The sequence below is a fragment of the Falco cherrug genome, chromosome Z, assembly GCF_023634085.1.
Source record: "Falco cherrug isolate bFalChe1 chromosome Z, bFalChe1.pri, whole genome shotgun sequence".
Taxonomy (NCBI): domain Eukaryota; kingdom Metazoa; phylum Chordata; class Aves; order Falconiformes; family Falconidae; genus Falco; species Falco cherrug.
The window spans coordinates 73,912,332-73,933,492 of NC_073720.1; the positions used below are offsets into that span (position 1 = coordinate 73,912,332).

The 21,161-nt window shown below is 43.4% G+C and overlaps 1 protein-coding gene across 1 annotated transcript; it reads right to left on the bottom strand.

Moving 5' to 3' along the window:
- Positions 1–1,705: 1,705 nt before the first annotated feature.
- Positions 1,706–20,864, bottom strand: PTGR1 (prostaglandin reductase 1). The gene is given in 14 exon segments (XM_055699434.1): positions 1,706–1,810; positions 2,745–2,884; positions 3,908–3,963; positions 3,965–4,008; positions 5,574–5,655; positions 5,657–5,715; positions 5,994–6,103; positions 13,350–13,353; positions 16,083–16,198; positions 16,201–16,244; positions 17,471–17,530; positions 18,209–18,254; positions 20,214–20,250; positions 20,252–20,864. Coding segments are annotated over 14 exon segments (972 nt in total). The 5' UTR covers positions 20,321–20,864.
- Positions 20,865–21,161: the final 297 nt, after the last annotated feature.

Consider the following 21,161-nt stretch of genomic DNA (forward strand, 5'->3'; position numbering starts at 1 on the left):
ACTGGCTGGAGGATTAGCTTCACCTCCACAGCACCACCAGTGCTCTGCCTAAAAGCACACATGATCATGTATTGGCAAAAAGGGCCTGTCCCAGCAATACATCGCTGCGCCTTTGCTTGCTTTTGCTGGGCGTTGGCACCTTGTTCAACTTCATTACACCGACTGTACTCGTAGAGTTAGCTGCTTCTCTAGAGGGGAAAAATACAGAGGGTTTTTGTGAACTTCATCCTTCCTTGTGCTACCAACACTCACTCCCATGACTGTCAAGGAAAAAAGAAAACAAACTATGTTTTTAATACTCCCTTTTTGTTTTCATCAACACTGTGGAAAAATTCAGCTGTCTCTCCATAGGCTTTAGAACTTAGAGAACAACCAGGCTCACAGTGAGAAACTACTGCAAGACCTCTAGACAGTGGCAGACAATAAGGGATATTACTGTCATTACTCACATGCTTCCAGTGTTTCCAGTGTGTAACAAAGAACTTGGATTTTCGGGAGGAAATAGCTACCTTCCCCAGTGAAGCTGAGAGGTTCAGGGTGGAGTTTGGTTTTACAAAAAAGTTATATTGTGAGCATAAAACAGCCTTGCAAAATCAGCTACAATTCATGAAGTATGAAATCTATACACAGTGAGGGGAGCTTACAGGTCAGTATTTTATGAGAAAGCAGGCCGAGCCGGGATTATTCTGACTGACATCTCTCTGCAACTCATTAAGGCCACTTGGGATCCCTCTTCACAGATTGATAATGAGACCTAAAAACTACCAAGAAGTCCGCCACAGTCGTTGAAGATGGATCACCTTCAATGCCTGTCTATATCCCCTGGTAACAGGTGCTTGTTCTGGCTTTTTCAAAAAATCTAAGGTATTTATTGTTGCTAATCTGTTTGTCTCCTTCGCTTGGTGCCGTGTGGGTCCTGGTCACCAATTTAGCATGGCTAGGGCAAGCATATTGATCTCACCTTCCAGGAAAGCCAGGGTGAACAGGATGGCAAAATCAACTCCAGAGTTGGACACCAGTGGCCAAATTACTCAAGGAAATAAGCAGCCTATCTATATCACCTGTACTGGGAGACCTGCTGGGATAAGTAAGTGCTTGTAATATTTTAGCCACTCTGTGTTAACCACAAGGTAGTGGAGGACATTCCACAAACAGGACTATAACACAAGGAAAGCATCCATTAACAGAGTTATTCTTTCTTCCCATAATCTCAGAATAACTGAGATATGTGCATTTCCTGATGAAAGGGGGGGGGGGGGGGGGAGGAAGCTGGGGACCCCCCAGGTGGTGGTAGCCTGTTCTTTGCTCCTCAATATTAGTTAAAAGTCCCTCTGGGCCAGGTTCTGGGCCAAACCAGTGGTTAAACATGAGTCATGAGATGTGCCATCTGCTGGCAAAGCCTTTAGAATTTTTTTCCTTTCTACAAGCCAACTTGTGGAAAGGTTCAAGCTACTATTAAATTTGTTACAGTTCTGATGAAGTTCAGCAGATTTAAGGCACTTTTTTGTGTAGCTTTGAGTAGCAGCTTTTAAGTTCTTCAAGAGCAAAGCAACGGGCATATACTTAACCCCTACTAGCCCAATTATTAACAGAAGTTATATCACCAAACATCCAGCAAAAAGACTGAAAAATACCTTTCAATCGGTGAGTTAAAAACACTTAACAGAATCGTATTCTCCGCCAGTCTCCCAGGAACATGTAATCTTCAGACATTTACAATGGCTTTTCCAAGACTTTCTCCCTTTAACATTCCAATGAAAGCCATTGGCACATTCTCAGATCCTTCAGTAACTTGTTCATGGCACTTTCACTTTGCCCTGTCAAAAGTAAGACAGGAAATTGCTGAGTTTTCATTCCCCAGATGCCTAGTTTTTACCATCTTCTGGGGACTAAATTGCAACCAGATTTTCTCCAGCTTGTACGTTTCATCTGAAACATGCAAGCTGGCATGCACCAGGGTAACTAAAACTAGGTAGGCTGTTGTGAGGATCAGCTTTTGTTGCACAGCTTTCTACTTGGAGTCATAACAAGGAGCAAAAGTCACTGCTATAAAAACACACCGAGACAGATACACTGCTACTTGGTCCCCGAAGAATGGATAGGTAGGGGATTATTGCCACAAAGCCAGACCTGTCTCTACCTGTAGGGAAGTATGGAACTGCAAACCCAAATGGTCACAAGCTGAGCCATCCCAAATCCCCATGTTTGTAAAAGCTAGAGCCTCTTAGCCTTTAGTGTTCACACCCACAAGCTTTTCACAGCCATGAATCAAGTGTTAAACTCAGCATCCATTTAGAAAAATAAAATTTCAGAAATTCCCCATTAAGTCCCTTTAAAGCCCAGCTCTCAATTCCATAAAAACATCCATTCTTGTCAGTAATTTCAGCACACCACTACAATGGAAATCCTTGCTCATACCACAAATAGAAGGAGACTTCTGAATGAGAAATAGAGGCACTGCTCTAAATATGACTCTTCATTGCCAGAGAAGTGTTTTGAATTACTCTGGAAGCATCTTTTTTCAAAGCCTACATGTCTTCAGGAATATATCTAAGTCCACGAGGCAAAGTACAAACAAAGCAGAAGGGATCAGGCATGTTCACTATGGTTTGAGTGACCCCAAAAGGCTCAAAAATTCAATCAGGTGGAAGCAAAGTATCACACTGGGACCTCACCTCAACAGTTAGGACAAGAGAACGCTTGCAAAGAGGCAAGCTGTGATGTGAGTACACCTTACATAAAACTACCCCTTCCTCCCTTATCTCCACAACCCATTTTAGCAGCGCTTTCAGACTTTCCTCCCAGCAGTTATTCCAGTGGGTCACAATAAACCCTTCCATTCAAAGGTCTTTGAAGATCACTGGAACCTGCATGGAAGGCCCTGCAAGAGAAAGGAACCATCACACCATCTGTAATATCAGTTTCATTTAAAATAAGACCCAATGTATAAAGTGATATTTTAGCCAGTAAAGACTGCTGAATCACTGTTCCAGCCAGAAGCAACTGCTGTTTTTTCCAAACAGAATTTCCAGAGCAAAAACCCAAGGATTCATGGACAGACAGCCACCCAGGGAAACAAAGGCCTGATCCATAAGGCTGTGGGACCAAACACCCAACAATTCTGAAAATAGTTTCATTTAGAAGTGGCCTGAGCTTCACCTGAGGGGCTTTAGCTGAATCCTGGAAATCCTATTTTGACAGCTTGTTTGATAGCCTGCCAAGTTCTCGTGCTCTTCCTAAATCTCAAAAAAAAGTTATACACATTAAAAAACAGCTCCCTCAATCATAAAAATGTGTGATAGACTCTCCACTCTCAAAAGCCTGTCCCATTTTCAAACTAATGTGGGAGTCCAAAGCCAGTCAGTTGTCAAAGAGAATTCAGACCTCCCATTCCTTCTAGAAGGCAAATCCGGAAAACTTGGTGTTATTGAAAGTCAATAATTCATCTCAGCCACACTTCCCAGCAGTTCCACCAGTAGCTGAAATCTTAGGGGAAAAAACCCCAAAGCCTAAGATGCCTCATCTAAAAACCCAAGGGAAATCCATCCTCTCATCTGAAAGTACATACTGCGTAAATGGCATCATGCCACACACCTGTCTTCTACTGATCTGTATCTGCTTAGAGCCCTGGGGAGTGCTGTTTTCAGTAGTTCAGTCTCCTTCATTTCTAATCAGCTGATGTTCTCCATCTGATATGAGTGTGCACAACGGAGGATGAGTGCATGCACACACAGGGAGTGTGGCCACACTCCCACTGTCCCAGAGCAGCGGCAGCGGTTAGTCACCCAAATGTACACACGTACATATATTCAAACGGCATATGGAAACAACCAATAAAATGTCAAGAGACACCTATTACGTCTTTCTTTCTGCCATCACTGAACAGGAAATAAATTTAGTCACAGGAAAGCAGGCACAGCGTCAGAGTACTGAGAGATGGCTCCACAGACTGCAATCCTTCCATTTCTTCCTCTGGTTGATAGCAGTACTGGCAAATTCTCCACCCACCTACAAGAACAAGAGCATATGCAGTGTTACAGACAATAAAGTGTGGCATTGACTGCCAGAACCTGCCAACCTTGCATTGTTGCACCAACAGGTTCAATCAAGAGGTGAAGAGGTGAGTTCCACTACTCCAAAGACTTGGTGGTTGCAGAAACACTTACACTTAGTCAACACCTGTGAGGGCTAGATCTCACTGTTCTAAAAATTAGTTATGGACACAGGGAATCAGTCTGAATTCCAAATCTGCTTCTTCACAAAGCTTGGATTGGAAGCATCGGGCAGGACTTGCCCTTAGTTCCCTTCTCCTAAGAAGCACCCACCACCTCTGCTTTTCCCCCACAGCGTTCTGCACTTTTACCTCTTCACACCATGCTGATGTCAAGTTTTTACTTAATGATTCTCTTCTTCCAAATAGAGATACGCTTGTGCTCAGAAGCTTTTAATAGAGAAAAGCTGTGAGAAAATTTACTGCTGTGGAGGGCTCTGCACAAAAATTGGAAGTGAGAAGGAAGGGAATGGATGTGATCATAAAACCTATTTAAGACCTTAGCAGCACAGGACATGAATTTTGGAAGGGTAAGGCAAAGCAACCAGGAGTTCCTGCTGCAGGGGCAAGCGCTTTGCCCTGGCACCTTGTGCTCACATTGATTGTCAGGACAAGGCAAGTGTCTTGCAATCCACACAGAACTACAGCGCCATTGCCCATGGGTTGTTGAAAGACCTATTAAAGGGGTGATGATGGATGCCCTTTAAACCAAGTAGCTAACCAGAGAATTTTAGGCCAGTGTCTCAGCTAATACCCCTGCGCTATATTGTCAGGTATAATGCATACATTAGTTGTACTAGAAAATTCAAAAAGCCAGCACTTGTGTACTGGCTTGAGGGTGAACTGACACTGTGTGACTGCATCCATACTGTTAAACTCTCTTAGCCTCCAAAACAGGATGATCACATTCAAACAGCCTGTTGAGAACAGCCCACAGTCCCCATAAACCCCAGCCGTACTTAGGAGAGCTCAGAAGCCACTCCTCCGATTTTACAAGTGTGCCTCGCAACTGTTGTGTTTACAGGTACTGGTGTAGCCACCTAGATCAGGTAAGGTGGGGCTGTCCACACTCAGCCCCTTCCAGCAACAGCAGAGAACTGCCTGTGGTCCAAGGTGGGGCCAGGAGTGGACTGGAGCTCTCTCTGTTCAGCATCAGGTAAATGTTCACTGTGACCCTCACCTCCATGGTCAAAGGATTATGACAGACCAGGGACTCATGACAGTATGTGTCATACTTTCCAGAGAGTGAAGGTGAGCTTCTCTCTCTCCATTCACAAACAAGGCCAACAGTCCAGCTTTGCCTTTGCACCTTTGTTCTGCTACTGCCCAAGTCAGCTGCAGAAGTAAGTGTGGGAAGTGAACAGGAGAGCAGCACACTTGTGGAGGCCATTTCTCAGCTAGATGGTACTCCATAATAAGTTCCTGGTGTAGTCTTCAATTAGATATATACAGTACTGAGTTCCTGCTATAGCTTAAGGAAAATGATGGTCTACTCAGGGCAGGACCCTCTCTCTGAACTCACATTGTCAAGGGAACAGTCAGAGCCATCAGAATCTTTATGCAGTGCTTCATCCAGAGATGTAACAGTCTTGTAATTAAAGGCTTATTCTTTTCAGATAAGCAACCTTGTCATCTGAGCTAGCACAGCCAACCACTTTGCAACCCTGCAAGGAAAGAGGAAAAACATTTCCAAATAACCCCTCACAACACAGGCTGACACTTGGAGAGTGCTGCACCCTTAGAGTACTCGCCACACAAGTTTCTGAGCTCTAGGAAACATTTTAACTAGCTTTGCTATGACATCAGCAGCTTGTCCCATCTCAAGACCTTACAGTAAGGCATGCCTTCAGGATGCTTACCCTTCTGATCACCCATGACCTTGTTCCCCTGTCTCCCAGGCGAGCCTTCTGAGGAGCAAGTATGAGCAATTCAAGCCACTCACCCCAGTTTTAGCAATCTGCCCCACCACAGGGCCCACAGCGCCAGCTGCAGCATTAACCAGCACCGTCTCTCCTGGCTTCATCTTGCAGACCTCCAGCAGACCAAAACATGCTGCGAAGAAAGGAATAAAAGTGAGGAATAAAAGATACCAGACACAGAGATGCAACTTGACCACACTGAATTAAAATATCGTCACAACCAGAACAAGATTCAGTTTTTCTGATTCTTTATAAAATAAAAAAAATAACCCAAACTTCTTAATCTGGCTTTTTTACAGTCATCCCAGAAAAAAACCCAGATACACTACTGGGAAACAGTATGTTATGGCAGAAGTCTGCTTTAGGTGAAAACAGTTTTCTAGCTGGAAGAGAAACACATAGAACTCTAAGGTGGCAAGTCAGTTACACACTGGAAAAGAGAGTAAATGCAAGCTAGACAGAGGTCAGTAGCCAGCTGGCATCTATCAGATTGAGGCAAAGATTAAATGATACTCATCACAAATCAAAGCTGGCAGAAAAAATGGTGGCAAAACCTTGCTGAACTGATGGACACGCTGCTCCTGGAGACTGGATGAACGGTAATCGGTTTTAGGAACCACTGAAGCTCAGCTCAGGCATGTTTCACTGATGGCATAAGTACTGAATGACATCAGGCTCTGCAAGCTTCCTGAAGCAATTTGATCAACTGGAACAGAATCCAAACAAACTTTTCTTCTAACTTCTAAATTCAAGCTTAGAGCTTCCCACGTGGTCCAAACTGAAAGGGTGAACTGAATCCATTTAGCAGCTGTCTGGGAAAAGATGCATGAAATTTGAGAAGTTCTACATCACACGCAATACTGCAATCATTTTGAAAGTCTTCCATGTCAACAAGACTGACCAAGTCCAGATCTCCTAATACAACCTACAGAGAAAGAGAGAAGAAACATAAGAAGATGACAGACACTGCAGCAGCAAGCAGGAATTCTGAAGCACTGCAGCTCTGTCTGCTGCAGTGCAATTTAAAGGACCTCTATTTTTGTCACAATACGACAGCTGTCTTTTGCCATTTGGGGGGCAATTCTGGAAATATGGTGACAGCAGAAGAGCCCAATCAGGAAAAGCAGACTACTCCAGGTGCCAGTGAAGTCTGAGTCTTTCTACTGAGGTTAATTCAGATTAAACTGGATTCTTTCCAGCCCCTCCTGGATTCTCTTCCTATCTTATTACAACTTCTGAAGCAGAATGATAACATAAAGTCGGTCATGGAGAGAAACCCTCTAAGACTGGATTTGAAGTTTTAGAAGACAGGCAGTCTTTATTACAGCGCTGGGAGCACGGGGGAATGTTTCCCCCAAGCGTGCTCTGCGAGTTACTCGAGGATACACGTTATACGCAGCAGAGTACCTGCACATTGCTAGTACATTACATACGCATTTCCATTCACACACAGGGCTGGTTACGAGTTTCTCGCCTCTAATGCGAACCGGCGTGCACCCTCCGATAGCGCTGCTGGAGTTTGTCACCACCTGCACGTGCTCCCCAGGCCGGGGTTTGCCCTCCCTCGGGGGGGCTCTTTGGGTCGGAGGTCACGATCTCCCACCACCACAGCTGCCTTTGTCCCACTTTCAACCAGCTTTCTGTGGGCTGCAGCGCTCCATCAGCCTGTCCCCTCTTGCAGCCAGACCTCCCTCCCTCCCTCGGAGGCTTCTTTCTGCAGAGCTTCAGATAACGGCACTCTTTTCGCCATCCACTGTCTTTCTCGTCCTTCCCCGGGCTCGCTCCCTTGATGGGAAGTCCCTTCATCTGTCACTTTTAACAGCTGTAGAGGGGGGGGGGGTGTCAGATTGCCCCAAACCTTGGGCACAGGTTTGTTTAACATGCAGCTAAACACTGAATCAGAGTTTTGTAATTCAGGAGTTCAGACATCTTGTCCCTCATATGGCAAAAGTCTTTCAACGTAATCCTGAGCAGATCGAAAGGTTAAGGCCTTTTGCTGAGCCAGCAACCTTCCCTTAACAGAATACTTTGGCATAAATGCATATACAGTGGTATCTACACAGTGGCATCATTCAGCTCCCCACCGCCACCACCACCTTTTTTCTTGAGGCTTTGAATTTTTTCAAAATCAAAAGCCTCACTTAGATCAGATAACTGTAATATTACGTCATGTTACAACATAGTTTTCCAGGGAGGTTCCATTTTATATAGCTACATGCTATGAACAATACTACAATGATTGTTATAACAATTACAGTTTGCAAGAGATTAGCTAGCCATCTTCTTATTAATCACCCACCTAATTCTTGAAGCAGCTCATCAAGCCAGATTCCTTCTGCTGTTGCCTATAATTCTCATCTGGCCTTTGCAAAACTTTGCATCTCCTCAAGATGTTTCTGGAGACCCTCAGTGTCATGTGGGATATGTGAACAGCAGTGTTCAGTGTCTACTTTTAAGTACTCACATACTCCATGTTCTTTGGCTAGTAATAAATTTAACACTATCTGATTCTCTAAAGTATTTTTGGTATTTGCTTGTACTTGTTTATCTATCAGTTTGAATGCTCTTCCTGTTGCTTTAGTTAGTGTTTCAACTTGCCGTGTTAAACTTTCTAGCAAGTATCTATTCTCCAGTGCCATCAAGCTCGGTAAAATCAAGTTCTCAAGTCCCCAGATCACTAGTACCAAAGTGGAGGGTCCATGCTATGGCTCTTCTGCATTTTGAGCTCTTTTAATTTTTCCTCAATATTTAGATTTGACTGATTTCTCTCTCCGTGTGGGGCACAAGGTCAGTAAACCTAAGGTTACTGGTCGAGTTATTTTTGTAAGCTCTGGTCTAATTGTCCAATATCCATCTCCACTTGCCCATACTAAAAGTCTTGGAGCAGAGAGTGCTAGGGAACAAGATTTTTGTTGATTTTGATTTTGCTTACAGGTATTCATTACGCAGAATCCCTCTTGAAATATCATGGTTTTGCTTTATTAATAACCTTAGTGCAGTTCCATTCCGGCAGGGTCACACTATACATGGTTTAAAACACCATTGAACATACGGGATGCACTTTATTGCCCTTCAGTTTGTTTAGACCATGTTTTGAGGACCTCTAAGTTTTCACATCCTGGCAGGCTGATTTTACTTCCTTTGTAGTCTTTTCTATACAGAATTTTAAGTTGCACTATATCAGTGCTTCCTGAAGCGATTCCTAAATCTAGGGGTTGTGAACTGAGCAGAGACTCACCAGTTCCTGGTGAAAACAGAGTTTTATTTCCTTTGATCAATGGATCTTGAAGGACTTTGCTTCCTTGCTGTTGACACTGGCCCCTTCTGTCAAGAAAATAAGATACCGCAGCTTTGCAGGCCTTGTCGGTGACATTATCTACCCATTCAAAATTGAACACTGCAAGGTACTGGGTCTCCCACAGCCTGAGGTACAGGAACGCAAGCAGTGATGCTAGTCAGATTTCTCATTCTTCCGAACCCTTGCACCAGTTTCCTAACCAAATTTTCCTGTATTTCACTTAGGCTTATTCTGATCAACAGCAGGATGAACAAAACTTGTTAGTAACTACTGAAATAGAAAACACTATACTGTGCTACAAATGCCTATACCTGTTGATTTAACAATTTATATATAATTCTCTGTTGTCTCATTGAACTTCATTCATTAATCCTGTTTCGTTATTTTATTCATTTGAGAGGGGCCAGCTGTTCTGCTGTCCATGATGGAGCTAGTTGAATTCTTAAATAATGTATCCAGGGTCCTTTGCCCCAAACCTTGACTGCTATACAGGTTGTTAAAAGCATTTGATGTGGTCCTTTCCACTTTTCTGTTAGAGGTTCCGCATTCCATGACTTGATATACACCTAATCTCCAGGCTGGAAAGGATGAGCCAGTGTATTGAGTTCTAAGGGTCTACTTGTTGTCACGTACTTCTGACGTTCCTGCAAAACATTCCCTAAAGACACTAATAAGTTTTCAAAGTTAATTCCCCCATTATATGAATATCACAAGGTGTATGTGAAGCCTGATAGGGCTGTCTATACAATTCCTATGGGCTCAAATTACCCTTCCCTTAAGGCTGGTTTCTTATTCTTAATAATGCCAGAGGCAGTGCCTGAACCCAAGTCATAGATGTTTCCCAACAAATTTTTCCTCGTTGTTGTTTAAGAGTACAGTGCATACGCTCCACTTTACTGCTAGATTGTGGTCTGTATGGAGTGGGGTAGTCCCAGGTTATGAACAAAATTTTACTCAACTGTTTTATGATTCCAGCCAATAAAATGGGACCCATTAGCTGATGACGTTCCTAAAGGTATACCAAACTGGTGAATAATTTCTTTTAACAGGATTTTAGCTACCTCCCTTGCCTTGTTGGTTCAACAAGGGAAAGCTTCAGGTCATCCAGTGAAGGTATTGAGTAAAACCAAAATGTATCAATATCCTTCTCTTCTGGGTAATTCAGTGAAATCTATTTGTCAATAGTCTCCAGGAGAATTTCCTACCTTAGTCCCCACAATGATCAGCTTACTAGTAGTATTTGGATTGTTTCTAAGACATATTTCACACCTCCCTGTAATGGATCTGATAATCTCTGCCATGGCTCTATTTATAATTGTCTTCCAGAGGTTTTTCACTAAATTTCGAGTTCCTCAGTGTATGTTCTTATGCATGTCCTGGGCTATCTCTCTCATTACTATAGGTGAAACAATTGTTCTGTGGCTGTAACTGCCCATTCCTTTACCCATTCTTTGGCCTGCAACTTAGTTACTAACTTACTATCCTTTTTATCATATTTTAACAGTGCATCTGGCAGGACTATTTCCTTTTCAGGTAATAGAGTTAGGATACCTTTTTCTGCAGCTGCCTTTGCAGCCATATCTGCCAATTGGTTTCCTAATTGCAGAGAAGTTTTACCTGCCTGATGTGTTTTGCAATGCATAATTGCAACTGCCACTGGTTTTTGAATGCTCTTTAATAATTCCTGGATCTGAGGTGCATGTTTGATCACAGTTCCTTGAGCAGATAATAGTCCTCTGTCTTTCTTAAATAGGTTCATGTGCATGAACGACTCCAAAGGCATACTATGAATCTGTCCGTACGTGGGCTCATTTCCCTTCGCTCAGGTCCAGTGCCCTGGTAAGGGCAATCATTTCGGCTTCCAGAGCAGAGACCTCTGGGGGTAAAGCTTGTGATTCTGTTACCTTGTCAATAGTAGTTACAGCATATCCAGGTAATTGCTTTCCCTCTTGGACATAGCTGCTGCCATCAGTATACAGCTCCCAATCTGGTTCTTCTAATGGAGCAGCCTTGAGACCTGGTCAGCTGGAGTAGGCTTCCTCTAATAGTCCGCAAACAATCACGTTCTGGGGTTCCTTCCGTGTGGTCAGCCAAAAGGAACACAGCAGGGTTAATAACTGAAGTAGTTTTAAGACGTATGTCATTTTGTTCTACTAATACCACTCGATATTTTAACATTCAGCTAGGGGCCAGCCAATGTCCTCCTTTTTGTTCTAATACCGTGATTACCACATGTGGTACATACACAGTAATCTTCTGCCCCACGGTGAACTTATGGGCCTCCTGAATCACTAGTACAGCTGCTGTTACTGCTTTAAGGCATCCAGGCCATCTCGAGATCACATAATCCAGCTGTTTGGAGAAATAAGCTACAGCTCACTGCTGAGGCCCTAAAAATCGCGCCAGAACTCCCCAGGCAATACCTTTTCCCTCATGGGTAAAAAGTTCAAAAACTCTTTGCTAATTCAGGTAATCCCAATGTGGGGGCCTCCACCAGAGCTCACTTCAGCCACTTGAAAACAGCTTTTCCATCCTCTTCTGTCCAGTCAGTATACCCACTGTGGGAAGTTTTCAACAGTTCCTGCAGAGGGGTCACGAACAATCCGTAATTTGCTGTCTGAAGGCGACACCACCTGCCCACGCTGAGAAATGCCCGTAACTCCTTGAGAGCTTTAGGCTCCAGGAGGTGGCAAACAGCCTCTTTCTGTCCAGATCCCAATTGACCTTTCAGGATTTCAAACCCCAAATACATAACTGAATCCTGGATAATTTGAGCCTTATCCTTTGACACTTGATATCCACTAATTCCCAAGGAACTAAAAGGTTTAGGGTCAGGGAAAGACTCGGTTCCCTAGTTTCTGCTGCAATCAGAGTATCGTCCACAGATTGTAGCACTGTTCCCTGATTGTTTTCTTTTCTCCAAATTTCTAACACTTTTGCCAATTGATTTCCAAAGATTGTTGGGCTATTTTTAAAGCCTTGTGGTAAAACTGTCCAAGTGTATTGCATTTTCCTTCTTCTTTCTGGGTTATCCCATTCAAAAGCAAAAAGCTCCTGATTTCCGATGTCCAGGGCAATACAGAGAAAGGTAGCCTTTAAATCTAAAACTGTAAACCATCCCTGTTCCCCTGTAAGGGTTGTTAACAATGTGTACAGATTTGCTACTACAGGGTAAATATCTTGAATTATTTGATTTATTGCTCTTAAATCCTGCACCAATTGGTAATCTTTACTGTTGGCCTTTTTGAATGGCAAAATAGGGCTGCTGTACGTCAACTTGCATTCCACCAACAAGTTGTACTTCAAGAATTTCTGAATTATCAGTACCAACCCATTCCTAACTTCTAGTTTTAGGGGATATAATTTAATTCTTACCAGGGATGATCCAGGCTTTAAGTCAATCCTTACTGCTTTTGCCCTTTTGTATTTTCCTAGGACCTCTCCAGCCCATGCAATAGGAATCACAGCATCTTCAGCCTCCCGGGCTATCTTGTTCCTTTCAGGGGACATATCCTGTAACAACAAAGCTGCTGCCTCAAGATATTTAGTTTCTAGAATTAAAATTTCTATTTCCCCCCTTTTAAATCAGATTTCTGCTTCCAGTCTTTCAAGTAGATCTCTCCTTAGTAATGGTTTTGGAGAATCTGGAAAATATAAAAACTGATGAGTAACCCACTGTTTTCCCAACTTCATTGTTAAAGGTTTAAAAACTGGCTATTTCACAGGTCCCTGGCGCACCAACAATGTTTATGTTCTTATGGCTTAGATCCCCTTCTAAAGTGTTCAGAACAGAGTAAGTAGCCCCAGTATCTACCAAAACCTCAATTTCTTGATTTCCCAGAAGCAGAGGTTCTTCTAGGAGAGACTCCTCCAGTTCCCCTCATTCCTGGCTTACTGGGAGCAAGGTTGCAGCGGGGGTCCGACTCTTAAGAGGACACTTCTGTTTCCAGTGTCCACCCCTTTTGCACCATGCGCACTGATTATCACCTAGCCAAGACCCAGGCCAGGGACTGCCTCTTGGTGGCCCACCCTGTCCAAGGCCCCTTCCTCTGATCCTAGTATTTTCCTCCAATACCACCACCAGTCTAGTATTTACTCTTTCCTTTCAACCGTCTCTATTTCTATATGCAATCCAAGCAACATGCAACAACCTTCCCCAATCTCGAGCATCATTTCCTTGTCATTTTTTAAATTTTCTTCTAATATCATCTGGGGACTGCCCCACAAATAGAGGGACTAATTGACTTTGTCCCTCTTCTGATTCAGGGTCAATATTTGTATATTTGCAGGTTACCTCCTTCATTCTATTCAGGAAATCTGTGGGGACTCTTTCCTATCTTGCCTAACCTCACGCAATTTAGACATGTTTATTGCCTTAGGCACAGCATTTCAAATTCCAAACAAAATCCATTTCTGATATTGAGTCAAAATTTGCCTGAGTCTGTTAATATTCTAGTTCCAGTTCAGATCAACAGAAGGCAAATGATGCTCCACAGTTCCTTGTAAGGTTCCTGAGTTAACCTGAGCTTCCACATGTATTCTAGCTGCTCGATGAGTCATCTCCTTCTCAGTACTACCAAACAAAACCTGCATTATCACTTCTATACTCTTCCAGTCTGGATCCTGTGTTTTAACCATCATTTCAAACACACTAGCCACTTTCTTGGAGTCATCCATGTAATTTCCAGAGGTTGCTTACTGGTTATCCAAGACTGTTATTGAAAATGGGACCCTGACTGTAATGGGTCCTTCACTTCCCACGGCCTGGCACAAGGGAGCCTGTGTAACTTCTGTTTGGCCCATGTTTGACCTGCTACTGGGCTAAAACCTTCTGCCCCCAGCCCTTATCCACTCTCCTGATCACTACCCATTAGTGTTTCCCTGCTTCGCCAGGCCCATCATCTCTAGGTCTAAAATGTCTCTCAGGAGCATTCATTGATTCAGTATCATCCTCCTCCTCTTGTTCATATAAACATCTCTGTCCTATCCAACAAGCAGAACAGCACCTTTCCAAAGACCTGTTCTTATCCTCTTCCAAAGCTAAGACAAAAGGATCACTGGGAGCTAAATTTATACCATGCTCTTTTTGCCATTCAGGGTGGTTCTTTAAAGTGAAAAACAAATCAGCATATATATGAAACTTCATCTGACTTCATTTCTCGCCTTAAAAACAGCATCAGCTATAACATTGTATTATACTTCCAAGTGCCGTTCATCGGCCATTTTTCCTTGTCATCCAGTTTATACAACGGCCACCACTGCCTACAGTATTTAAGTAGGTTGCTTTTAGTTAACATTTCCCCCAGAGCAATCCCCTGTTTGTTTCCAGTGTCCCAAAATATATCCCAATGGAGATTTCTGTAAAATACGCCTTTTAGACTGACGGGTGCCCATTTTCTTTTATTGTGCTTAAAATCTTATAACAATATACATGTATATAAATATATTCAGAGTGCGCTATATCAGACAGAAAAATATATATATATATATATACACTTATGTATGTCAGGCAGAAATTTTACCAGACAGATTATTTCCAGGAAAGCCCTCAATAACCCAGCTCAGCGGGGTTTTCAGCTCGCCTTATGGGCAGGTATCCCAGCCCAGAAATAATGCCTTACATCTTACCAGGGAACTTTGCTTTGGAGCCTTTGGTCCGGGGATCAGAGGTCTTCCCTGAGAATCCCTAACAACTGGTGCCAGCTGGAATTCCTGTGATCCCACAGATCCGCTGATGCTCAATAGCAGTGTCCCATCTGGGTCACCAGAAAATGAAACCATAGTGTTGTTCATGGAGAGAAACCCTCTAAGACTGGATTTGAAGTTTTAGAAGACAGGCAGTCTTTATTACAGCGCTGGGAGCACGGGGGAATGTTTCCCCCAAGCGTGCTCTGCGAGTTACTCGAGGATACACGTTATACGCAGCAGAGTACCTGCACATTGCTAGTACATTACATACGCATTTCCATTCACACACAGGGCTGGTTACGAGTTTCTCGCCTCTAATGCGAACCGGCGTGCACCCTCCGATAGCGCTGCTGGAGTTTGTCACCACCTGCACGTGCTCCCCAGGCCGGGGTTTGCCCTCCCTTGGGGGGGCTCTTTGGGTCGGAGGTCACGATCTCCCACCACCACAGCTGCCTTTGTCCCACTTTCAACCAGCTTTCTGTGGGTTGCAGCGCTCCATCAGCCTGTCCCCTCTTGCAGCCAGACCTCCCTCCCTCCCTCGGAGGCTTCTTTCTGCAGAGCTTCAGATAACGGCACTCTTTTCGCCATCCACTGTCTTTCTCGTCCTTCCCCGGGCTCGCTCCCTTGATGGGAAGTCCCTTCATCTGTCACTTTTAACAGCTGTAGAGGGGGGGGGGGGGTCAGATTGCCCCAAACCTTGGGCACAGGTTTGTTTAACATGCAGCTAAACACTGAATCAGAGTTTTGTAGTTCAGGAGTTCAGACATCTTGTCCCTCATATGGCAAAAGTCTTTCAACGTAATCCTGAGCAGATCGAAAGGTTAAGGCCTTTTGCTGAGCCAGCAACCTTCCCTTAACAGAATACTTTGGCATAAATGCATATACAGTGGTATCTACACAGTGGCATCAAGAGGCACCATAATCTCCAAGGCAAATCTCTGATCTAGAGGATGGGCCAAACTTCAGGCCCTTCACAGGGTAAAGGCATTCAGAAGCACACTTTTTTTTATCAGAGTGACCAGACAACACGCTGGTGGAATGAGATGAGGGGGGAAAGGTCATACAGGTAGGCAGAAACATCCTGCACAGCAAAATCCAGGGGATAGTTGCCTTTGCATCTCCAAACTCACCCTGGCATGCCAACCACCCCAACGGTCAGAGATTTGGGGAGTGATTCCAGCCAACTGGAAGGAAGGAGTTGTAGGTCTTTCCCATCAGAGATGAAATGAGTCCTCCAGCCACAACAAAGGCCCCCACGGTGAAAGCAGGATTCTTGCTCTTTACAATCTTGTTTAAAAGAAGAAACAAACAAAAAAAAAATAATAATACCTTGTCAGAGACAAGGTATTACTGGCTCTTTCCTCCTTTATTCCTGTTGCCCTGTGGTGCAGGGGAAAAGAAGTATTTCATGTCAGGACATCTAGCCCATACCTACAGATGCTGAAGGCTTCAGATGTCTTTTCTAGAATGTCCACAATCTCCCATCACCAGGGGGATATTTGACAAGATGATTCTAGACTCAGCCCTGCCCACAACAAATCCAATGCTCCCACATGGATGCTGACTTTTTTTTTACTAACACTGGTCTGGTATGAATTCAGGCTAGGTTTCTGTGAGTTAGAAGGCAGGAAAGGGGATGCGGGATTAAAGGGTGGAAAAGAAGGAAGTCACAGTTAGGTTGTAACAAGCAGTTCCCTTCTCAGACACCTGCACCTCATTTAAATGTTGAAGATTCTGAAGATGGAACCTCTTGAGGTAACAAAACCAGACGGAAAGCAGTATCTAAGAATAGGGAGAAGTTCATACTTGCCGTGTCTCTATTCCAGATGAAAATTCAACTCTCTTAGCCCAACAGGAAAACTACATCGGGAAGGGGTAGGTAAGCAGCTTTGAAATGGTGGAAACAGTTGGCCTTTGTTCAGAAGACTTGGTTGGTTGTTCATTTTTCCCAACTCTCAGTGTTACTGCAGGGAAACACAAGAGTCAAAGGCCACAGAGGTTTCTGGGAAGAAACCTGGAGGCAGCACAGCAGGGACAAGCTGAAAAAGGCAAACATCTGTGTAGCTAAATTACCACAACCTCAGGAAAGGATGGATTTAAGGTTAGATAACTGTTTGGCTAGAGCTGTATCTTAGGTGATGATGAGGTATTCTCAACTGGGGTAGGCAGCATGCATGGTTTAGGGCATGCAATTACTAGCACATCAGATTTTAAAATATGAAGCTGACATGGCAAGTAAAATAGTCAGACCTTCATACCTCTGCTTGTAAAAATTTCTCTTATTATTGCCAAAAATAACATATAGTTTGTATCAGAGGACTTAATGCTCTCCAAGAAGGCAAAAGAGGCTCTTAGGGAAAAACACATTCTAACCAATTACAGATAAGAATACAGAATTGCATGAGTATGTAAACTCAAGCCAAGAATAGTCAGTGCAGGCTGCAGATGTCTCAAATGTCAGTACATTCCTTTGAGATCTGCATGTGTATGGATAACAAGAACTGAAGCTCTTATCTGGCAAGCTGTGTGCCTATCATTATGCCCCCTTCCTTCATGTCTCTTTGACTGTAACACAGGCAGAGATGGTTTACTGTAAGCAACTTTAATGTTGTTCCAGATACACTATGAAGTAGTAGCTGACCTGGAAAGACAGCATAAATAGTGATCTTGAACAGATTGCAAAGAGCTTGCCATTGTAATGACATACCTGGATGCTTCCCCTAGCCAGCTACTTGAGCACCCTGTCTTGACCAAATACAAGGGTCACAGTAGCACTAATCTTCCCAGCATGGTCCACCACTACAAGAAGGCTGAGACTTCAAAGAACTATCTCTGACACCAATGTCCACCAGGCTTCTTCCTGTCTACCTGTGCTTGAACTACCACCTACCCATTAATATGGGCATATCAGCAATTTCCTACTCAGAATATGTATCCTCACATACAAGCAGCTACTGCAACAGGGCTGCAGTCTCATTTGACCCCATCGCACTCCAGTGGAAGAAACATGACAAGGAACAACAGCAGGGTCCAAGAAAAGTCTAGGGCTGCAGCCCTGTTATCCCAATGCCTGGCTAAATCTGGCACAGCTCCATACTGGGAGTCGTGTAATTTACACAAGTTTTATCAAAAGCAGACAAAGGCACCAGGGACTCTGGCATCAGGGGGTGCTCCCAGTACGTGTTGTTTTGAGGTTTAAGTGGGGGTTCAAATGAGGTATCTTAGCCAGCAATTTAAAAAGAAGAAAAATACCTCATGTAAGTATCAACACTGAGAAACACCTATTTAAGCAGCAACTCTGCAACAAAAGACAAGGCAAATTCCTGGGCATTAGCAGTGCAGTAAAGCATAGTTTCCACAAGTCAGTCTTTCAACAAAAGCAACAGGAATTCCTGACAGCTCAAAACCCCTATATTCATTCCATCATCCTTTAGGGAAAAAACTACCAGAAGCCACTACTATGTTCATCAGCTTTGTCTGGATCATTGCTGTGCTGTTACAGAAGACACTTTCTGTAGTGTCTCTTTAGGAGGCTAGCTTCTTCTCAACCCCATTTTTCTTTACCTGTCTCCTCTCTCCCCAGAAGGCTCAAGAGGCCAGCCCCTATAAGCAAATCACTAACTTACTTCGACCCATATATAAAATGCCTTCCCATGGTTCAGCCAGCAGAGGGCGGTAAGAAACCTTGCCACCGGTCAAATAAAACCACGACTGTGGCTGCTGTAACAAAGCATTAGGCTCTTTTCTAGGTAGCCTAATCCACCTTTACTGTCTCTAATACCACTACTTCTTGTGAAAGACATCGCTAAACAAATTTTAATTTAAATTCTCATTCACACAGCAGTTTCAGCTGTTCATCTCCACCTAAAAATACTTTCCATTGCCTGTGCTGCAGTGGTCTAGCTAATACAAGCTAGAAATATATTCAGATATAAATATTTTCCCATTATTCAGAGTAAGCAGGAAGCATAATCAAGGCAATGTAACATAACAAGAAAGGCCATCTCCTTTAACAGTGTTGCTCTAATATGAAGTTTTGCCTTTTCTTGTAGTAGGAATTAAAATGGGAAGGAGGAAATGACTCCATGCTTTTAAATACCCACAGGCATGAAATATTTAAGTGCATCTGAACACTATAGAAGTGTACATGCTACACAAACACTTGAAAGTATATATATGAAGAAATCACCTTTCAAACCTTTAAGTTGTAAACAGAACTAGTACTTCAATGCAATTTCTTTGGCACACCTGCTAAACTGGAGTAGATTTTGTAAAGGACAAGTGGTGGGGTGAGGTTCAAGACAGCATGGTATTGAATGCCCATGTGAAGTCAAAAATCAAGGTTCATTCTTTTATCAACAACTCTTGCATATAATAACTTACCATATTCCCTACCCTTTTCAAAAGAGAGGAACACAGGATGTGCATTTCTTTCTCTTTTTATTCATTCTCTCTTGCTGTCACAACAGGTCAAATATAACAGACAAGCACTGGGGTAAAAAAAATAGATGTTGAATATGGATAGCAGTCTTGACTCGTTGCTTCTTAAAATGAAAGACTGACTTCATTGCCAAAGCTTCCAAGATGCAGGCTCACTCCCACCCCAGTCATTCTCCTCTCCCCTGGCACTATCCTCAATACCTTCCCTATCAGCATGGAAAACTCCGATGAAAACCTACTCCCAGAGGCTGATATCTTGCCCAGCTTTCTCCAAAGGATGAAGTATATGAAAAGGATGAAGTATATGAAAAGCTTTCATCAGTGAAGCATGTTTGGGTTCTACTACAGTTACCTTGTTTCCTCTGTGTCATGGTTCACATCTCTCTTTCTAAATTAAACAAATTCTGTTTCCTTGTGGTGGTCAGTTTCAGGGGCCTATTGCTTCGGCAATTTTCTCCAGTAAGCTTTATTTGCAAACACATTCTAATGCCTTTGCTACCGAGCACCATGTGTGATTAGGCACTGTGAGACTGTGAAAAGCATGCTGCAGCTGCTGCTGCTTGAGTTAGAAGAGCTCAGACGCTGTTTCTAAGGGTATTATTGGAAGTCAAGTGCCTTAAAACCCAGCAAACCCATCAGCACACATGTTCCTAAGCATTCGCCTTTCTCTGCCTAAGGTGCATGGCTTGTCACAAGCTGTGCTAACCCATTTTTGAAAATCCAAGCCAGAGAAACATACAAACAGTTCTACAGACGGACAGCCGTTCCTCATCAATCAACAAACTCTGGAAAAAAACCCAGGTGGCACTCCTCTCACCTCCATCCTTTAGGTTTGACAGCTCTATCTTTTCCAAGGTCAAAGTCGCTGGTTTTGGGGAAACCCTCAAAATGCTTCTTCAGAACCCACACCTTGGCATTCACCATCCTGCACAGCAAACAGCACAGCCAAAGAGATGCCCAACAGTGCTGGGCTGCTCATGAGGGCTAGTTTAGATTTCACAAAGCAGAACGGTATCTTGATAACATGCCATCACACAAGACAGCCTTTGCTTGCATCCTGTGGCAGTATTGCCAGATCAAGAAAACATTTGAAAAGTCCTTTCATTGTCCAAACAACCCACAGCTTCCTATCACCTGCTGGACTGCCCTGCCTGCTGGCAGCAAGCCCTGGTGTGTGAAGTCAGCCCCAGGAAGATGTACAGCTCCCGCTCTAAAGAAACTGAAGAGGGAAAATTTACTAGTTTAAGGAGATTAAAAAAAAAACCTGGAAGGAAAAAAACCCAAACACTTAAACTTACTCTTGTGTCCCAGTTACATGGGATGAGTACTGAACCTGAACTTCGACAGGTTTTTTTACAGTGCAAGTGAGAAATACAAAGGAAAGAAAGACCTTTTTTTGTGACACCCTGCTGAAAGAAAACGCTTCTCCAGTTGCTAAGCTAAGGGCTTGGAGCTAGGAGCATATTGTCACCAGCATTTTCCATACAGGATGGAAACAAATTACTTGCATTTGTTTTACCCTTACAGACCCTTTTTCCTTCCTATAAGCAAGCACATGAATAAGGCCAAAGAAAAATAAGTTTATACTTAGAGCAGGCTGGTGGGAAACCATGCCTTCTGCTGACAAGGTCAGTCAATAACCTTCTGCATTTGACTCAGTGGCTGGAGTCCCCCAGCCACACAGACCTCCTAAAAGGTGAAGATATCTGCTTTTATCAACAGAGCAGGTACTGCCTTCAGTCCACTTCCCCAGGAGCAAGTGTAA